The sequence below is a fragment of the Rhinolophus sinicus genome, linkage group LG14, assembly GCF_036562045.2.
Source record: "Rhinolophus sinicus isolate RSC01 linkage group LG14, ASM3656204v1, whole genome shotgun sequence".
Taxonomy (NCBI): Eukaryota; Metazoa; Chordata; class Mammalia; order Chiroptera; family Rhinolophidae; genus Rhinolophus; species Rhinolophus sinicus.
This window is the reverse complement of record NC_133763.1, coordinates 52,537,228-52,555,189: the sequence shown is the minus strand read 5'-3', so window position 1 is coordinate 52,555,189 and position 17,962 is coordinate 52,537,228. Positions and strand designations below refer to the sequence as shown.

Sequence of the window (17,962 nt, the reverse complement as noted above, 5' to 3'; positions counted from 1 at the left end):
GGCTAAAAGCACTGGTGCTACCCTCAGTGAACCCCCTCCTGCTCCCCTTGCCTCCTTCCTTCTTTCTTCCAATGGGTTGAGACAGGCCAGGCTGCATGGGGAACAGCGGATTCCCTCGGGTTTCTAAGCACCTAGCTTCTGGAAAAGCAGCAGTGGTGGCGCCAGGCAGGCTGGCAGGAGCCCAGCGGGGCAGCTGAGCACGCCTGAGGCTTAGTCCCTGGGATCAGGGCCCTTTCCTCTCCTGGGAACCTGGATAGTGTGCTCCAGTCCTGGGCCGGCACAAAGAGTCAGACCCCGGGGAGCGCTTGGTCCCATCTCCCCCGCCTCCGCCCTTTCCATAGCCACAACCATGCTGGCCATTTGCTGTACAGGGCCCAGCGGAGGGGGACTCATTAGAGGGAGAGGCTTGGCCCTGGCTGCCTTGTTGCAAGACTCCCGTCCCCTGAGGAAACCGAGTGAGTCACTGGGCTCACATGAAAACAACACTTGTCTTCCTGGCTGCCTTCGGGTTTCACCAGGCTGGAGGCTCTTCCCAGAAGACGGTGGAAGGGCCCAGTGGAACGCGGTGGAGTGGGGTGGGGTGGGCGATTCCACAAAGGGCTTCCCCTCTAACGGAACAGGGTTCCCTAATGTAGAGCCTCCTGTCTCAAGACCCCCAGGGGTCAGGAGGGTGGGCTCAGGTGGGGCAGATGACAGATGGGTAAATACCTGAGCTTGCTCCCCGACTAGGCCTATGAGGTGGGATTGACCCCACTTTACAGATAACGCACCTGAGACCCAGGTCGGGGTAAATGGCTCACCTAGGATTGCACCCCTAGTGAGAGGCAGGGGGCATTTCCTTTGGATGATGAGTCCCTGAGTTGGGGGAGGGGGAGGAGGGATGGTGAGGGGTGGTGAGGTGGTGGGAGCTCCTCTCAGACCTGACCCTCCCTGATAATGCCGGCTCCTCCAAGGGCCTGAGGACAGGGAGAGCTGGTGCTCTGGGGTCCTGAAGGGGAGGAGCCTTCCAGGGCCGGGCGTAGTGCAGAGTGAGACTGAGTCCTTCCTGGGTGTTGGGGATGAGAAAGGTGGAGAGAATCAGGGATCCCCTGTGGGGGGGTCGGGGGCGGACACTCTCCCTGAGGGGTTTGCAGTGATGTTGGGGAAATGAGACCTCTGTCCAGGAAAATCACAATGGGGGCGCAGTACGGAAACAGATTAGCAGGTGCTGGTGTGGTCAGGGAGGGCTGCTCAGAGGAGGCGGGCTTGTGTGAGCAGAAGCTTGGTGGAGATGAAGACAGGTCTGGGACAGGCCCGGAACATGGAGGGCAGAGGTGCAGGGTGGTGACCGGGGCCTCTGCTGTGGGCCACATCCTTGTTCTGTGACAGTGAGAATGGCCAGGCCTCTGGAGCAGGCGGTGGCTGCCATCGTGTGCACCTTCCGGGAATATGCGGGGCGCTGTGGGGACAAACACAAGCTGTGCCAGGCGGAGCTCAAGGAGCTGGTACAGAAGGAGCTGCCCACCTGGACCCCGGTGAGCCCCTGGGGTGCCCAGCCTCTGGGGAATACCGCTTGGACTCTGCACAGAGAGGCCTGGGACACGCTCTGAGCAGAGGACAACAGGAAGTGGGGGAGGCCAGACCATGGGGCGAGGACACCAGGCAGGAAAGTGACAGGGCAGGAATCGTTTCCTCATCACACGTGCCGCTTTGCAGGGCTGTTGGAGGATGGAGTGAGAGTACAGTGAGGAAACACACAGGAGGCCCTCAGCAGCCATAGTGGGTTGCTCCACAAATAATCTGGGAAGGAGGATGTGGGAGGAGAGGGGGTCGGCACAGTGAGTTATCAGAGCAGGTCGGCCAGGTTGGGCCCAGAAGGGCTGTGGGTTGGGATGGGTGGGATGGCCCAGGAGTAGGGGGAGGGAAGCAGCATGTACGAGGCCTCCTGTCCCCCGTGGCCCCCTCCCCCCACACAGACGGAGTTCCGGGAGTGTGACTACAGTAAATTCATGAGTGTTCTGGACGCCAACAAGGACTGCGAGGTGGACTTCGTGGAATACGTGCGCTCACTGGCCTGCCTCTGCACCTACTGCCACGACTACTTCAAGGACTGCTCCCCGGACCCCCCCTGCCCCCAGTAGCCTCTGCCTCAGGGTCTGCCTGGGACCTGCTCCAGCTATGCCCTGAGGGGTCCTGGGCATGGCACCCACACCCCCTGCCCTCTCCCCTGCACCCCTCCTCATCTGGAATCTCCCAGGTTTGCCCCTGACATCCTAACCCATGTTGTCTGGGGCAGGGACCTGTGAAGGGACCTGTCCCCAGGATCACAGCTAGTGACATGCAGAGCGGCCACCGTGGCCTCCCGGCTGTGGTACGCGATGGGAGAGGCGGGGGTGCTTTGAGACTGCCCAGACCCCACAGAGCATGTGCACGAAGGAGGCCCTGGTGGGAAAAGGCCTGCTGAACTCCTAATAAAGAACTGGGGTCACTCGGTGTGCTTTGATTCTTCTTACAGGCCAGCCGGGGGGCAGTCCTGTGGAGGTCATCACTCCGCTCTGGACTTTTCCACTGGAGGACGTCATGGGTCCAGCAGGAGGGGGTGGGATCCACACAGACCATGTTGGGCTCTCTCTCTCTCTCTCTGTCTCTCTCTCTTTGGGAGCCAGAGGGCAGCCTGAGGTTCCCTGGGGATGGAACTCAGTCCTCATGACAGGATGACCTGAATGGAGGGTGGGGCCCTGGGTCTGGGGCGGGGTTGTTCCCTGCCCCGGGCTGTGGGAGCCCAGAGCAGCACTAATAGGATTAGGGTGCCTGAGGTCTGGTTAGGGTGTTGTCCCATAACCGGGGAAGGGTGCCTGGCCTTGGAGCAGGAAGAGGAGGCCTTGAGGCAGACCCCATCCCCCGAAACCACAACCACCAGAGGAACTTAACCCCCACTTCTGACCTTCTCTCAATCCCTGAGTTTATACCCCACCCCAAGGGGTTAATCCCCCATTTTGGGCCATTTCACCCCTAACTTTCCACCCTGTTCTTCATTCCTGACACCCATCGCAACTCTAAACTCCCGTTCCTGACATCTTCCCCTCCCCACCTGCTCTTAGTACCTTCACACCATCTCTGAGGCCCACACCTGACTCCCACTTCCCACTCCATCACTGTCTCATCACTGACGAGCTTGGTCCCAGTGCCTCCTTTGGGGGATACCTGCTTCTCCCAGCCCCCCAACTACTGCCCTGGGCCTCACTCAACATGGCAGAGAACACTTTGGGGAAGAGAGAAAGGTAGCATCAGCTGTGCCAAGCGCTGAGCTTGGGGTCCCCTCCCTCAGGGCAATTTCCCACCTATCACCCACCAACCCTGGACCCCCTTTCCTAGCTGCTGGGTGGGACCACTTGCTCTCTGTCTTCTATGCTCCAGGCATAGACTGTCCCTTCCTCCAGTTCCCTAAAACTCAGGCTGTGTACACCGGGGGGAGGAGGGGTGGGGCTGAGGCCCCTGCCTGCGCCCACTGGGGCTCGCCCATTGTCTGTGGCTGCCAGGGGCAGGGAGCTGCATTTCTAGGCTGGACTGGTGGGCGGGGGGGTGGGGGAGTGGGGGGGGCCTGGCACGCATCACACAGGCTGGGCAGAGGAGAGGGTTGTCTCCCGTTCTCCCCCATCCTCTGCCATGGGCAGGGCCTGCCCAGGGTATAAATAGGTCCAACTGCTGGGCTCTCCCCATTCTTCCTGTCTCCCCAACCCTCTCTTCTCTGCGTTTCCTCTCTCGGCCTGGTGAGTTGTGGTCGCATGACTGGCATGCGTGGGGTGTCAGGCTGAGGCTGGGGCGGGAGAAGGGGAGGCGGGTGGGGGCCAGATGTGCTAAGTGAGTCCAGATGTGAGGTTCCGGCGTGGAAGCTCTGGGGTGGGATGCATGTGTGCGCGCCCGCGCGTGTGCAACGGAGAACGAAAACAAAAAGAAAGACGCGTGCGGTTGGCTGGATTCAAGCTCTATAGTATGTTTTGTTGCTGTAGTGTGTCCTGGTGCACGTTTGACTCCTGGGTGTGCACACTGGCTTGTGTTTGCTGGCTTGTGTTTGCTGTGCACACTTGGGTGTGGCAAGGAAAGTGAAGGCAGAAGGCAACTGTGGGCTTTTGTCTGGCCGTGTCCCATCAGCCTCTGCCCAGCTCCAGCAGCCCAGCCCAAACTGGCCTCCCGGCCCCTCGCCTGCATCCCTGCCTCTGCCACCTCACCCTGCCCTCCCTACGCTAGACCCCGGGGTTTTTTCCGTGCTGGGCAGGCGTCCAGCAGCCTCGCCCAGCATTGGGTGGGGGGGTGGGGCGGGGAGAATGGGCTGGGCGGGCTGCTGTGGGCTGAGCTGTGGCACCAAAAGGACCGAGTGCGCCCTGGGAGCTTGCATGCTGAAATCCAGGGCCTGCGCCGCGGGGCCTGGAAGTGTTCACTGCCTGAAGCATGCATTTCCCATGGTGCACACCCTCCCCACCAGGAGCTGAGACCCACCTTTCCCAGCTCCCCCCGTGGTGGGAGCAGTGTCACCAAGTGCTCCCGAGGCATGGGAGTGGGTGGGGCATAGCTGGGGTGGGGTGGGGAAGCTAAGGATGCCTCTGTGACCCCCAGATCCTGACTACCACCATGGCACAACCTCTGGAAAAAGCCCTGGACGTGATGGTGTCCACCTTCCACAAATACTCAGGCAAAGAGGGTGACAAGTTCAAGCTCAACAAGTCGGAGCTAAAGGACCTGTTGACCCGGGAGATGCCCAGCTTCTTGGGGGTGAGTGGCTACTGCCTGGAAGTATGTCCCCCTGTGGTGTGTCCCCGTCAGAGGCTGGACAGGGCCCTGGGAGGCACCAGTCTTTCTGCAGGGCAGCCATTGCCGCGGGCATCTGTCACTGAGGTGGGGAAGGTGGCGCTTGCTCTGGCTGCCTGGGGTGGAGACGTGGTGAGCACTGGTCACTCATTTCCTGGCGGCCCAGCAGAAAGGGGGCTGAGAATGAACAGGGGGTTAGGAGCCAGCCAGTCGTCCAGGGGCTTGGCACAACCTACCAGAAGGGCAACTCACGCTCTGAGGGGCTAAGGAACTTCCCAAGGTAGCGTGCAAAGCTGAGGTCCACGAACCAGGGCGGTCCACCTCTTGCCATTACGGCAGCAAAGAACCATTTTTTGAGTTTCTATTTGTTTTTTTACCTGTGAAGAAGACACAGTTACGGAGACACTCACATGCCTGTTTCCACTGAGCAATCCTAGCTCCATCTGTATCAAACTTTATGCAACTTACACGTATATTGCTTTCATGACTATTGTCCTCCCCGGGGGGAAGATGTGGTCCCCTTTTCCAGTTGCATCCAGCTACTCTCCCTCCCTAGCTTGGCCCTGACCTGACGGCTGGAGTTCCAAAGCTGGGCCCCCCGGGAGTGGCTGCACCTGCCTGAGCTCCGTCTGCAGGAGGAAGCCTGGTCTAGTCTTGGCTCTGTCCCCAGACCCGCGGTTTCTACCTGTCGCCTCTCCCCCTGCAGAAACGGACGGACGAGGCTGCCTTCCAGAAGCTCATGAGCAACCTGGACAGTAACAGGGACAACGAGGTCGACTTCCAGGAGTACTGTGTCTTCCTGTCCTGCATCGCCATGATGTGCAATGAGTTCTTCGAGGGCTTCCCTGATAAGCAACCCCGGAAGAAATGAGGGCTCCCCAGATGCGGGTGGGGGGCCTGCCAGCTGGGCTCCCCACTTTGTGCAGTGGGCACAGAGCCTCACTCGGGCTTCTTCCGACATGTGTACGATGCTGAGCAAGTCAATAAAGATTCTTAGAAGCTACGAGGCTGATGGTCTGACTCTGTGGGGCTGTGGGGTGGAAGCTGAGGGATTTGGGGGGGGGTGAGGGACTCTGGGTGTGGGTTGCAGTTTTGTGGAGAGAAGACTAGTGAAGGCGGGGGAGGGATGTGGGGTGACTGTGTGTGTGTGTGTGTGTGTGTGTGTGTGTGTGTGACAGCGTGGACTCTGAAGGGACGGGGGCAGGAAGGGGGCCCCCAGAGGCTTGGACCGCCCCAGCTGTGGGACCTTATCCAAAGCACTCGCCCCTCCCACCTCCCCCACCTCGCCGCTGGCAGGACCTCTAACTGAGGCTCGTTGGGATTGAAGGTCACATCTGCTCCTGGTTGGGGTCTGGAAAGGAGTTTGGGTGCCCTGGGGGTGAGGTGGGGAAAAGGGCTGAGTCACGGGGAGCAGTGAGGCCCGTGTGGAATGTGGAGAAGGGCTCAGTCCCGAGGTCCACAGCCCTGCCCTGCCACCGCCCTCCAGCGCCCTGGCTCCTCACCCCAGGGGGATGTCCCCACAGATCAGGGAGGCGCTGTGGGGGTGGCCAGGCCGTTGCAGCAGCCTGAGAATATGTCCTCCAAACCCTGGGTCTGCCCCAAAGGCCCTGCAGTGAGTGACATCTGTTCTTAATTATTAATCATGTTCTTTCAGAGAAGGACAAAGGACCTCGGAAGTGACGAGTAGAGGACAGTGGCTGGGGTGGGAGTGAGGGAGATGGTGGGAGGCGACTATAATTTTGGAGACAAAACTCCAGACACAGAAATAAAGTTGAGATTCCCCACCCCCAAGAAAATATCAGGCACGGGGTTGCTTCTCCTTAGGTTAAAAGCCAGTAGCCCAGTGTTCAGTGGGGGCTGCTGAGTTTAGGTTTCCAGGCCATGCCTGGGTGGGATGGGCACCTTTGGGAAGAGTTGAGTAGAGAGGGCAGGTCCAGAGGCAGGAGGGTTTGGTCCCCTTGACCGTTCGAGCTTTGCCGTTTTCTTCTCATCACATGTGTTGTTCTCTCAAGTTTCAGAAGAGTTGGGTAGGTGACTCAGATACTCCAGAGTGTGACTACAGAGACTTGGGTGGAATTTTAGTCCAGGAAAAAGTGTTCCTCCTCCCTCTTCTCTTTCCTCATCCATGGGCGTGCCCTCCTGCATCACTCTCTACCTGGGAACTCCTGTTGCTAGGCGACCAGTCCCTGCTGCCTCTCTAGTGCTGAGGACCCAGGCAGACTAGGGTGCGGCTGCAGCAGCCATAGGTCCTAGACCCCTCACTAGGTTCTGTTCTTAGACTTGGGCTGGTTGGTGGTAGAACAATGTCTGAGTCTCTCCTGGGTCCCAGGCAACTATCCCTGACCCCTACCCAGTTCCTTATTGCATTGGAACCTGCTCTCCCCAGTCCACAAGCTCTACCCCATCCCTAGGCCCGATCCTTCCCTAACCCCCTCCCCAATCCCTGACCCTCACCCCTCCATTCCAAGGGTCTCTGACAATTCTTTCCCAGGAAGATAATTGAGGTTTAGGAGAAATCATTCATTTGAAAGCCCTTTAAAACCCTTAGGCTCCATACCGGCTAATGACTTTGACCTTGACCATGACCTTGGCAAGAAACATCTTCCCCCACTCATTCCCCCACTGGATTTGTCCCCAGTCCTGTCCCAGGAGGCTCTGCCCTGGGTCTCCTCGTGTCCCTGGCCCCTTCTCATTGGCCCTGCCCCTCCCCTGGTTTCCCGGGGAATGGAGAGAGGGAATAAAGGCAGAGAGCAGTGGGAGCGAGTCGACTTCTGCTGCCTGGGTGCCCTGGCTTATTCCTTCCTCGGTGAGTCCTTCTGTCTTAGCTCCCTACCCATCTATATGGTGGGGCAAGCTGGGCGACGTGGCCAGGGTGTGAAAAGCCGTGGTGACCTCCACCAAGGAAGACCCAGCTTGATGAGTGGGCCTGTGCTCAGGGAGGAGAGGGCAGGGAATTTGGAACCGTGGCTATCAGCCTTTCCTGAGAAGGGGTTTTGGGGGAAGGTGGGGATCAAAACCAGCCAAGACTCTGCTGCAGACACCCAGATGCCCCTGCGTCTACTGCGGTGTTGGCTGAGTCTCCTGGAGGTGCGGAGAAGCTGAGTGTTTTGGGAGGTGGGAGGTGAATGACAGGTCTGGTTCAAGAACTGGCTTCTTCCTGCTTGCTCTGGGCTCTGTACAGATTTACCTGCAGCCCGCAAGTTCCCTGGGTGTTGCCTCCTTCCTCTCTCAGGGGGAAGTGGTTTTTACATCTGAGTCACGGGAGCTCCAGCTGCAACTTTTCGTGGGTGGGTGTGGCTGTGCTCCGTTCTCTGCCACCTCTGGATCCAGCTCTCAAATGATCCTGGAGATTTTCAGAGGCCCCCACCCTCCCTGCTAGTGTGTGTGTGGTTCCCTGGATGGGAGACTGAGACCAGCTGGACAAGTCCAAACACCTCTGTCCTGTTTGTTGTTGAGACCTCATCTCCCAGTTCCAGCCCCAGCCCCCTCCAATCTCTGGTCTCTCTCCCTGCCCTGTCCCCTGCTTCTATAATGGGACACTCCCTGATATCAGGAGATGCAGGCAGCCGGGCAAAGGACGGTGACTAGGGCGAGGAAAATGAGCTGGGTGGGGCAGGGAGAAATCCTGGCTCCTTATCTGCTCCATCGTCTGCCACTAGTTCTTCTTTTGGGGAGGTCGTCTCATCATCCCTTTGCCCCTAGAGCCCTTTTTCAACACCCCCGAAGCAGGACAGTGTGTGGTCTCCTTTGGGGGATGGTCAGTTTCACTGCTCTGGCTGTTCCAAGTGTGCCTTGGGTCTCACTAGAACCCATGCTGACATATTTGGGTTCACTTGTTGGTGGATTGGTCCCAGTCTCTGGTCCTTGAGGGAGGGCCCTGGGAGCTGGGCTAGTGATGGGGGCTGCAGAAGGTCTGGCTTCCCAGGGAACATGACCTGCCCCCTTCTTTCCCCGTCCAGAGTCGAACATCATCATGGAGACCCCTCTAGAGAAGGCCCTGACCACTATGGTCACCACTTTCCACAAATACTCCGGGAGAGAGGGCAGCAAACTGACCCTGAGCAGGAAGGAACTAAAGGAGCTGATCCAGAAGGAGCTGTGTCTCGGCGAGGTGCGTGACTGTCCCACCTCCCGCTATGGGCACCATGGGGGGGGCAGGGGAAAATAGAGGAAGCACCGATACCCCTGTCAGGCGTTCCCCATGGGAGACGGGAGACCCAGCCCTGCCTCCATAGAGACCCAGAACAAGGGAACACGCACCTGCCCTCAGGGTACCCTATTCTCAGCCAGGAGCAGATGCCCGAAGGGAACAGAGACCTAACGAAGAGGGTGGACATTCTAGGCCAACACAACTCTAGACTCTGTGCTGGGGGGTGAGTTGGGTTTCACTGAGAAGCAGGAAATCTGTGTGAGGGTTCAGAGAACAAGATCCAGGAAGCTTTGATGTGGAGGCCAGGCCTGTGCAGCGAGGCAGAGTCTGTGAGCGACATCGTGGGGGATGAGGCGATCTGGGGTGCAGGTCGACCTGTGCGCAGCCCGAGGGAGGGCCCCCACAGGGCTCCCAGCTGGTGCTGACACGGGAACCGAAAGGATCCTTCTGCTAGTTTGTGAACACAGGCCTGGAAGGAGGCAGAACTGATTCTTACTAGTTGGAGGTGGTGGGAGAGAGGTGATCTATGAGGTAGTTATTATTTATATAGTTAAAAACACATCCGAGGCTCAGATACATTGTACGACTTGTCTAAGGACACTCAGCTAATGAAAGTTTGGGCTAAAATTCCAGGCAAGGCCCTTTTTCCTTTAAAATTCAGCGTGGGTGCCTTTCCTGTCACATCCTGAACCCTGGCAGGCCTCCCCAGAGGGAAGCTCCCCCGAGTGTGCCTCTGTGGGCAGGGGACTGAAGCAGGTGTGGGTATCACCAGGCCTGCTCTCTGTCCTTTGTGCCAGGTTCTCTGCATCCTGGAGTTAATGAGGGTAGAGGGAGGGCCATGGGTCCAGTACGGGTTAATTACAAGGGGTCCGAGGCCCTGGGGAGGGTTTGGCTATCACAGGAGCCCAGACTGGGGAAAAGGATCACGTCACAGAGAGGCTGTTTCCATCTCTGTATGTCCCATGTCCTGTCTCCTGTGGGAAAGCTGGAGCTGAGGGTAGTGAAGAGAAGAGGGCAGATGTCTGTATTTTCTTCTTGTTCCACTCGAGGGCCCGTCCCCATCCTCTTGGTGGAGCTGAGGAGGGCAGCCAATCAGACAGAGGTAACAGTAGGGCGCCAGGCACTGTCTCCATACAGCTGTCCTGCAAGCTCTCCCAGCAGGGGAAGGACGCAGTGGCTTAGCTCCAACACGCGGCCATCATGGAGAGACGTGTTGTCTGGGTCAATCCTCCACTGTCCCCTATAGGGACAGAATAAATCGGAGACTTGGGTCCTGCTCAGTGCCACACGTCACCGAGCTGTTATTATGAGGTGTCGTATAAAATCTAGATTATTGGTTTGGATGGTGGAACGTGGTGAGGGGAAGGGGGGCTGCTGGCCTTGCCTTCCTATTGTAACTTATTTAGATCCAGGTGTCAGGTCACTGAGCCCCTGCTTGCTGCCAGGCCCTGTGCTGGGTGTGGCTTGGGGGTGACTGGGGGACGGCCAGATGCTCAGTGTCTCTGACTCAGTGGGGGATGGCCCTGGGGCTGCCGTCCCAGGGGACGGGTGGCCCCGAGCAGTGGAGGGACAGTGGTGGCTGACCTGTCCCTCTACCTGGCTCCTCCAAGAAGATGCAGGACCGTAGCATCGATAACCTGATGAAGAGCCTGGACAAAAACAGCGACCAGGAGATTGACTTCAAGGAGTACTCAGTATTCCTGACGACGCTGTGCATGACCTACAACGACTTCTTTCTGGAGGACCACAAATGACCCGCCTGCCCGGCCTGGCCTCTGCAGCAACTCGCAGACCCTCCGGGGCCCTGTACCGTTGTCCTCTGCCTCCCAGGTGGACTGGGTGTCAGCCTTCCCTTCCAGCAGAGGAAATAAAGATTTTCCACTCCAAGATGTTTTGTCCACTTTGGCTGGGGGGTGGGGCAGCGCATGGCAGGCAGGGCTACTCCTTGTGAGGGTTGAGGGCTTCTGGGTGTTAGGGTCCAGGGCTCCCAATTCCACTTCCTGTCTGTCTTCACTGTGGGCCTCACTGAGCTTACCCAGGCTTAATTGTGCCCTACTGGAAAATGAGGAAGTGGGGCCAGGCTTTTGCTTGCCTCCCAAGAATGCTAAGATGCAGAGGACGCTAAAGGGGAAAGAGCTTTGAGAGTGAGGATATTGGGGGCGCTGGGGTGTGGTTCCTGAGGGCAGTGGTGGTCAAGCCAGTCTGACTTGTCGCTAGCTCACAGGAGGCCACCCTGACAACACTAAGAGGGGCCGCTGTGGGGACAGAGTCCCAGAGAGCAGTTTCCAGGCTCGGCCTCACGTGGAAAGGTGCTGGCTCGGTTCTTAGATGGCCATCAGCTGTGGCTGGGTGGCCATCAGCTGTGACCAGTTAGCCATTAGCCACTAATATAACTGCCGTGGCTATGCCGGGGAGGTTGGTTGGTTGGCAGAGAAGTGGGTCGTGTTGATCCTACTTCCTGTGTCTCGCCTGGCCACCAGAGAGAAAGGGGTGCAGGAAAACCCCTCCTTGGGGTACTGGCGGGTGTTTGCTTTTGTGTCTCCACCCGCCGCAATGGCAGTGGAGAGTGTAGTGATGGGAGTCCCCTGTCTGTGGCTCGTTGTTTCTTTTTAGCCTCACTGTATCCTGTGTTCTTGTGCGGGGAGCGGGAGCAGAGACCCTGCATGACAGCCCCCTTCTCTCTCCTCTATTTCCCCTTGGCAGCAAGCTCCACCCCACTCATCACCTGTCAGTGGAGGGTAAATAACTAATGATGCTGGCAGGGCTGGGCTCAGACAACCTCACACATTAACCTGAAAGCTCCAGGTGGGTGGAATTCCAGGTGATGGGGGAGGGAGTGGGGTGGTGGAGGAATCCGTTTTTACTGGGGGATAGATGTTCTAGAAGTCCTTTACGTCACATCCTGTAGACCACGGCTGCTGGACCTTCATGTAGGGTTGAGTCCAACCCCCTCTGGGGGGCACCCTTCTCGCCCCCCTACACGGGTACACACACTGCTCTGGCCCTCCACCTCGTTGCCCCTGCGGGTCACGTGGCACAGCAGCAAGCAAACCGAGCAGTGATCTCCACTGGGTTCCTCCCATCTCCCTTCTAGGCACCCCTCCCCTCCCCCCACGCGGGACAGCCCCTGGGCAGGAGGCGTGAAAAGTGGAGTGGACCGGGTAAGTGTTGCGCAAACCATGGGGTGGGGCGCCGGGCGGGCGTGGCGCACGGGGTGGGCTGTCGCCTCGTCCGGACACCTGTCGCTATAAGGCGCGTGGGCGGCCGGTCACTCAACGCATCCCCTCCCCGCTCCCTTAGGCTTCGCTAAAGCTGGGCGTGAGCTCTGGCCCCCGCAGCCGTCCCTCGGTCCCTGGGGTTTGTGTAGCCGCCGCCCGGGCCGGCCGTGCGGGCTCCAGACTGGGCGGGTCTGCGGAGCTCCTGGGCGGCGGGAGAGGCTGGAGCGCCCGCAGGCCCCAGGCTATGGCTTCCGCGCCCCGATGGGGCGGCTCCCGAAGTGAGCTCTTCTGGGGTGCGGGAGGGCGTGTCCTGGGTATGTGAGCCCGCTGTGTGTGGTCCCCGTGAGGCTGTGCGTGTAGGGCTGGGTGCAGCTTCCACCTCCCCCCCCCATACTTCCCAGCGTCTCCTGGGTCCCCCGGAGGACCACTCTCAGCGGTGGCCCTACTTGGTCCTTAGAATCTTTGAACCAATCTTCCTCCTTAGCTCTGATCCCCCTCAGTTCGCTGATCTCTTGGCCCTAGAGTCCATCTTCTCTTTCCTTCAAGTCCTGGGCGGTGTCCTGGTACCACCTGCGTGTGCCTGAGGCCAGGTGCTTCACGCGGAGTGGTCCAAGGAAGTGGGGGGTAGCGGAGGCTGAGCTCTTGGGGTGTGGGGGTGAGAAGGCCCTGCTGCTCAGGGCACTGACCAGCCCCTCTGCCCCAGCTCGGAGTCCAGCCCTCAGACATGGCAGCCCCCTTGGATCAGGCCGATGGCCTCGTCGTGTCCGCTTTCCACAGGTACTCTGGCAGGGAGGGCGACAAGCCGTCCCTGAGCGAGGGGGAGCTGAGGGGGCTGCTCAAGGTGCGCTGTGCCCCAGGCCCCCTCTTCCCACCTCTTGCCTTTTAGAAGCTTGCACGGTTGGACAACAGGAAGGGACCCAGGGCCGGAGCTCCTGTTCTGCACAACCGTGTCCAAGCCTCGGCTTTTTTCAACTCCATCGGGGAAAGTACCTTTCGGTGCCCGCACTGGCGGGCAACTCGGGGGCGTAGAGGGAGCGCCCTCGTGTGGGTAGAAAGCAGGACGCTGGGGGGAGAGTCGGGGTTTGTTTTCTTGAATCCCTGGGGAGTACCCAACGGTGGTGGCATTGGCCATCAGGGGGCCTTCTCTGTGAAGAGGGAGACAGAACTTGGACTCCCAAGGAAAGTCAGCCGGGGAATCTTTTGGCTCCCGACAACGAACCCTCAAATAAAGCAACTCAACTTCATCTAAGACACCCGACAAATAGAATCTGAATCCTGCCCCTCCCCTCCCCTACTTTCAGGGTTGAGAAGATCTTCCTACAAAGAGGGAGGTGTGATTTCTGTGGGCAGAGACCCACGGCCTCGGAGAAGGCTGCTCTGGGAAGGCTGGCAAACCTTATTTTCCAGGGATCTGGTGGGTGGGCCTGCCAAGAGGTTGAAGAGAATCAACAAATGACACAGCCCCCCCCCCCCCCAAGTAACCAGGCGTGTCCACAGTAGTGGAGAGGAACAGAAGCATGGATTTAAGCAATAAAACAAAACCCGGAACAAATGGCAAATCTTTTGTTGGCATTGAGGGTGTGATTTTAAAAGTTTTTTTGTGGGTGAGGTGGGAGAAAGCAGCATTTACAATGGAATCTGGTGAGTGCAGCCGTCCAAGGGTGGGACTGGGTGTGGCTAGGGGCACCGATGGCTCATTTTTATTGCGTTTGCCTCCAGACTGCTCATTTTTATTGCATTTGTATAAAGTTGGAAGTGAACCCTTTGCGCTCACTCGGTGGAGCAGGGTCTGGGCTTAGAGGGGAGGGAGAAGGTCAGGTGTGAGCTGGGGCGTCACACCTGAGGTTGGTCCCAGAGTCCAATTCACCTGCAGGTGGGACAGTGGGAATGGCTCCTTGTTCCCTCGCTGTGCATCACTGACGTCAATCCTATGATCTAGTCACTCTGACACCTACACTGGGACAGAATTTCTGTTCTGCAAGGTGAAGAGTCTTGGAGACTGGTTGCATCACACTGCGAATGTACTTACCACTACTGAACTGTACACTTAAAAATGGTTAAGATGCATTTTTTTTTACCATAATAAAAATTTTTTAAAAACCACAAATTTAAAAGTATCACCAAGAAATCAGCATCTATTATATGATCCCTGAGGAAAGAGTGAAGATTGGGAATATAAAATGGAGTCATGTTAACCAAGCTGCTAAAATTATTAATATTATGAAGGCTGAAGCATGAGGAAAGATTCCATTCTTGTTCTGTCCAGCCAGGCACCAACGTGGCAGCTTGGAAAGCTCAGCACCTGCTGAATTTCATCCCCCACTAGCTCCCCTGCCGGGGCCTTTTTGTCCAGGACACAAATTAAATGACTGTTCTCAGCAGCCCCGCCAGGGGACACAGCTTTTAACACACCGTACAGGCAGGTCTTGGAAGATGTGGGTTTGGTTCCAGACCGCCGCAGTAAAGTGAATATTGTAATAAAGCGAGTCGCACAAACGTTGGTTTCCCAGTGAATATAAAAGCTACATTTACACTGTAGTAGACTGTAGTCTATTAAGTGTGCAATAGCATTATGTCTAAAGAACCAATATACATACCTTAATTAAAAAATACTTGATTGCTAAAAAATGGTAACCATCATCTGAGCCTTCAGCAAGTTGTAAGCTTTTTGCTAGTGGAGGGTCTTACCTTCAATTTGTAAAAAATGCAATAAAATGAGATAGGCCTGTACTAGACCATCTCTAACATCCCGTCTAACACCACCGTGTTTCCCTGAAAATAAGACCCTCGGTCAAGACAATCAGCTCTAATGCGTCTTTTGGAGCAAAAATTAATATAAGACCTGGTCTTATTTTACTATAATACAAGACTCGGTCTATAATGTAATAGAATAGAATAGAATAGAATAGAATAGAATAGAATAGAATAGAATAGAATACTGGGTCTTATATTAATTTTTGCTCCAAAAGACGCATTACAGCTGATTGTCGGCTAGGTCTTATTTTTGGGGAAATACGGTAGTGTACTATAGTTCTTCAGCTCACAGCCTCACTCCTGGGCTAGGCAGTTGGGCTATGTGTTTTTATGAGCTGTCTTATTGCAGCTATGAAGCCCATTAAAAGCAAGTATCTAAGTAAACTGAAATGACTTCCTCTGAATTGCTATGGGTAAGGAATTCCCACAGGGCAGAGAATAGATCTCAATCATGGCAGCCAAAGCAATGAAGAGAGTTCCTGGCACACAGAAGGCACTCTCTGAGAACATACTTGTTGAATGAAAGAATAAATAATGGCAGAATAGGTGTAATAAAAAAAAATAATTCATCTTCTGGACTCCATCTTGCTTGAGCCTGCCATGTTAGTTAGAAACTTCTGCTTAGCCCTGCACGTAGTACGTTACTTGTTAAAGGATTCTAACCTGTAGCCTAGGAATTCCAGAAACAACCTTCCTGCTCAAAACTACCTCCCCAAGGAGATAAGGAAGGTATGTACAAACATAATGACTGTTTATCAAAAGATTTATAGGGACCCGTGACTGAGATTATGGCAACTGGAGTTTCTTGACCAAAAGCAAAGAAGTTTCATCATCCCTCTCAGACCCTTGCTGACATCCAGCCATCTGTGGTCATTAATCACCTCCTGACCTTAAACCTCTCCCATTTTTCCCTTCCCCTGACATACAAGAAGCCTGAATTCTATACTTTCTCCAAGATGGTTCTTTAGGACGCTAGTCCGCCATCTTCTCTGCCTGCCGGCTTTCTGAATAAAGTCGCTTTCCTTGCCCCAACTCCTTGTCATCTGACTTACCAGGTGTTGTGTGATGAGCAGTTCAAGCTGTCACTCAATTACAGTTGTATTTGCCACACTCAAACAACCAATGTTAATAAACTAAAATGCATTCTTCCATCGCTCTCTTTATGCTCACGCCACTACGCCACTATGTAGAAATACAGTTCCACACAGGATGGAACATAAGAAATGTTTTTGTATGATGTAATTGCATCCTAAAACTTAGATCATGATACATACTTCTCTCATTTTATTTTTTCTCTATTTAGCAATGTATCATAAAAATTCCTTCAAGTCAACTGGTAGATCTAAATCCTTCTTTTTAATAGCTGTATAGTATGCCATGGCATGTAAGCACCACAATCTAGCTGACCATTTTCTGTTTCCCTAATGGTGGCATTTCCTACCCCCATTTTTTTTTCACTACAAACGACAATAATAATATTGCTGAATAAGCATCTTTGTGAACACATTCTTAAGGACCGATGCTTTTATTTCTTTAGTACAGTATCCCAGAAGTGAAACTGCTGAGTTGAAGGGCACATGCATATTTAATTTAAATAGCTATTGCTATATTACTTTCCACAACAGCGATAACAATTCACACTTCCCATTAGAAGGAAATGAGAGAAGCCTTTCCCAGCATGGACAGCCTTAGGCAGCATTTAAAAACTTTTACCCTGTCTGACAGGGTCCAGTGGATTTTGAACTAACGATGTCTAGTGGTAGCTGAAAAAAATGAAGATGAAAAGGCATCTTAAAGAAAACGTAATCTCATTTCCCTTATATGTGGAACGTAAAAAACAAAATGAATGAACAAACAAAACAGGAACAAACTCATAGATACAGCGAACAAATTGTTGGTCATCATATGGGTGAGGGGTTGAAGGGGCTGGGTGAAAAAGGGGCAGGGATTAAGAAGTCCCAATTGGAAGTTTCAAAATAGTCATAGGGATGGATGCAAAGCACAGCAAAAGGAATACAGTGAATGCTGTAGTAATAACTACGTGTGGTGTTGGGTGGGGACTAGAATTATCATTCGGTGATCACTTCATAAGCTAGATAAATGTCTAACCACTATGCTGTATACCTGAAAGTAATATAATATTGTAAGTCAACAGTAATTGAAAAATAAATTTAAATAAATCAATACAATAAAATGTGAAGGTTGGGAACAACAACAAAAAATGCAATCTTCAAAAGCAGTCTTTATCAATGACGCTGTCTTGAGTTGTGAATGCATTTTTGTTGGCAGTTTCCCAGCTGCTGAAAACACTCTTAATTCTCCCCCTAGACTGACAAGGGAAGGGGCAGCCTATTCCATCTTCAAATAACCCCATTTCTTGTCTGATAACTTTGAGATGCTTTCGGAATATTTTCAGGGCCTTGTTGCAATTGTAAGCTATAGTTCCTGTTTCCTTAATTACTTCATTTGTGGATCGAGCGTACCGTGCAGAGGAACTTGTACCAGCTTTAGTGCTGAGATGTCCATATATCACTTGCTCAGAGATAATAAAAATGGTTCCTGCGGTAGAGAGTTGATTGGCATTTTCTTTGTCTTTTTGGATTATGGAGGTGTAGAAGAATGCTTTCTAGGTCAGGGAAACTTTGTGTGATGTGAAAATGTAATGTAGCCTTTAATATTTAGGCACAGCTCAATATATAAATGGTTAAGAATTCAGATTTAAAAACATACTGAAGTGACGTTGCTATGCCAACGAAAATAAGAACATTTTGGTACCTAAAAATTACACTCTGTACCAGAATACTGAGATGTAGAAAACAGGCATTGTGATCACTTATTCTTTAACAGACATGAGCAAACAGTCAGAGTCTCAACCAAGCAAGAAGCCCCTGTGCCTGCTCTCCTTTCTCAGGGGACAGAATAAATGTTCACAGTCTGCTGTGCGGGAACTGCCTCCAGGAACCCGTCAAAACTTTTTAATGCATTCCTTGGTCCTGTTCAAAGCTCAGAGCTGAGGTGTTAATAGGCAGATGTGATCCAAGACCCAATCAGAATA

General features: G+C 54.5%; 4 protein-coding genes across 8 annotated transcripts in view; all 4 read left to right on the top strand.

The window, feature by feature from the left end:
- Nucleotides 1-509: 509 nt before the first annotated feature.
- On the top strand, nucleotides 510-2,472 carry S100A3 (S100 calcium binding protein A3). The gene is made up of 3 exons (XM_074318790.1): nucleotides 510-575; nucleotides 1,369-1,514; nucleotides 1,956-2,472. The coding sequence occupies exons 2-3, from the start codon at nucleotides 1,374-1,376 to the stop codon at nucleotides 2,118-2,120; spliced, it is 306 nt and encodes a 101-aa protein (XP_074174891.1). The 5' UTR covers nucleotides 510-575; nucleotides 1,369-1,373; the 3' UTR covers nucleotides 2,121-2,472.
- A 1,126-nt stretch (nucleotides 2,473-3,598) lies between these two features.
- On the top strand, nucleotides 3,599-5,788 carry S100A4 (S100 calcium binding protein A4). Of its 2 annotated transcripts, none has more exons than XM_019713213.2 (3): nucleotides 3,599-3,749; nucleotides 4,594-4,749; nucleotides 5,492-5,788. In XM_019713213.2, exons 2-3 carry the CDS (start codon nucleotides 4,609-4,611, stop codon nucleotides 5,654-5,656), a joined length of 306 nt encoding a protein of 101 aa, XP_019568772.1. In that variant the 5' UTR covers nucleotides 3,599-3,749; nucleotides 4,594-4,608; the 3' UTR covers nucleotides 5,657-5,788. The 2 variants fall into 2 exon arrangements, with proteins under 2 accessions (XP_019568772.1, XP_074174890.1); XM_074318789.1 differs by lacking the exon at nucleotides 3,599-3,749 and adding an exon at nucleotides 4,349-4,442.
- Nucleotides 5,789-7,535: 1,747 nt separating this feature from the next.
- On the top strand, nucleotides 7,536-10,794 carry S100A5 (S100 calcium binding protein A5). Of its 2 annotated transcripts, none has more exons than XM_019713229.2 (3): nucleotides 7,536-7,591; nucleotides 8,745-8,896; nucleotides 10,549-10,794. In XM_019713229.2, the coding sequence occupies exons 2-3, from the start codon at nucleotides 8,759-8,761 to the stop codon at nucleotides 10,687-10,689; spliced, it is 279 nt and encodes a 92-aa protein (XP_019568788.2). In that variant the 5' UTR covers nucleotides 7,536-7,591; nucleotides 8,745-8,758; the 3' UTR covers nucleotides 10,690-10,794. The 2 variants fall into 2 exon arrangements, with proteins under 2 accessions (XP_019568788.2, XP_019568787.2); XM_019713228.2 differs by having other exon boundaries at nucleotides 10,546-10,794.
- Nucleotides 10,795-11,721: 927 nt separating this feature from the next.
- Nucleotides 11,722-17,962, top strand: part of LOC109435383 (protein S100-A7) — a 36,579-nt gene continuing 30,338 nt past the window's right edge. Inside the window, exons 1-2 of one of the 3 annotated variants that reach the window (XM_074318462.1) lie at nucleotides 11,722-11,740; nucleotides 12,030-12,096. The gene's annotated coding sequence lies outside the window, so the exon portion shown is untranslated. Of the gene's footprint in view, nucleotides 11,741-11,810; nucleotides 12,097-17,962 lie in introns of those variants that run through there. The other 2 variants (XM_019713220.2, XM_019713219.2) reach the window with 2 other exon arrangements.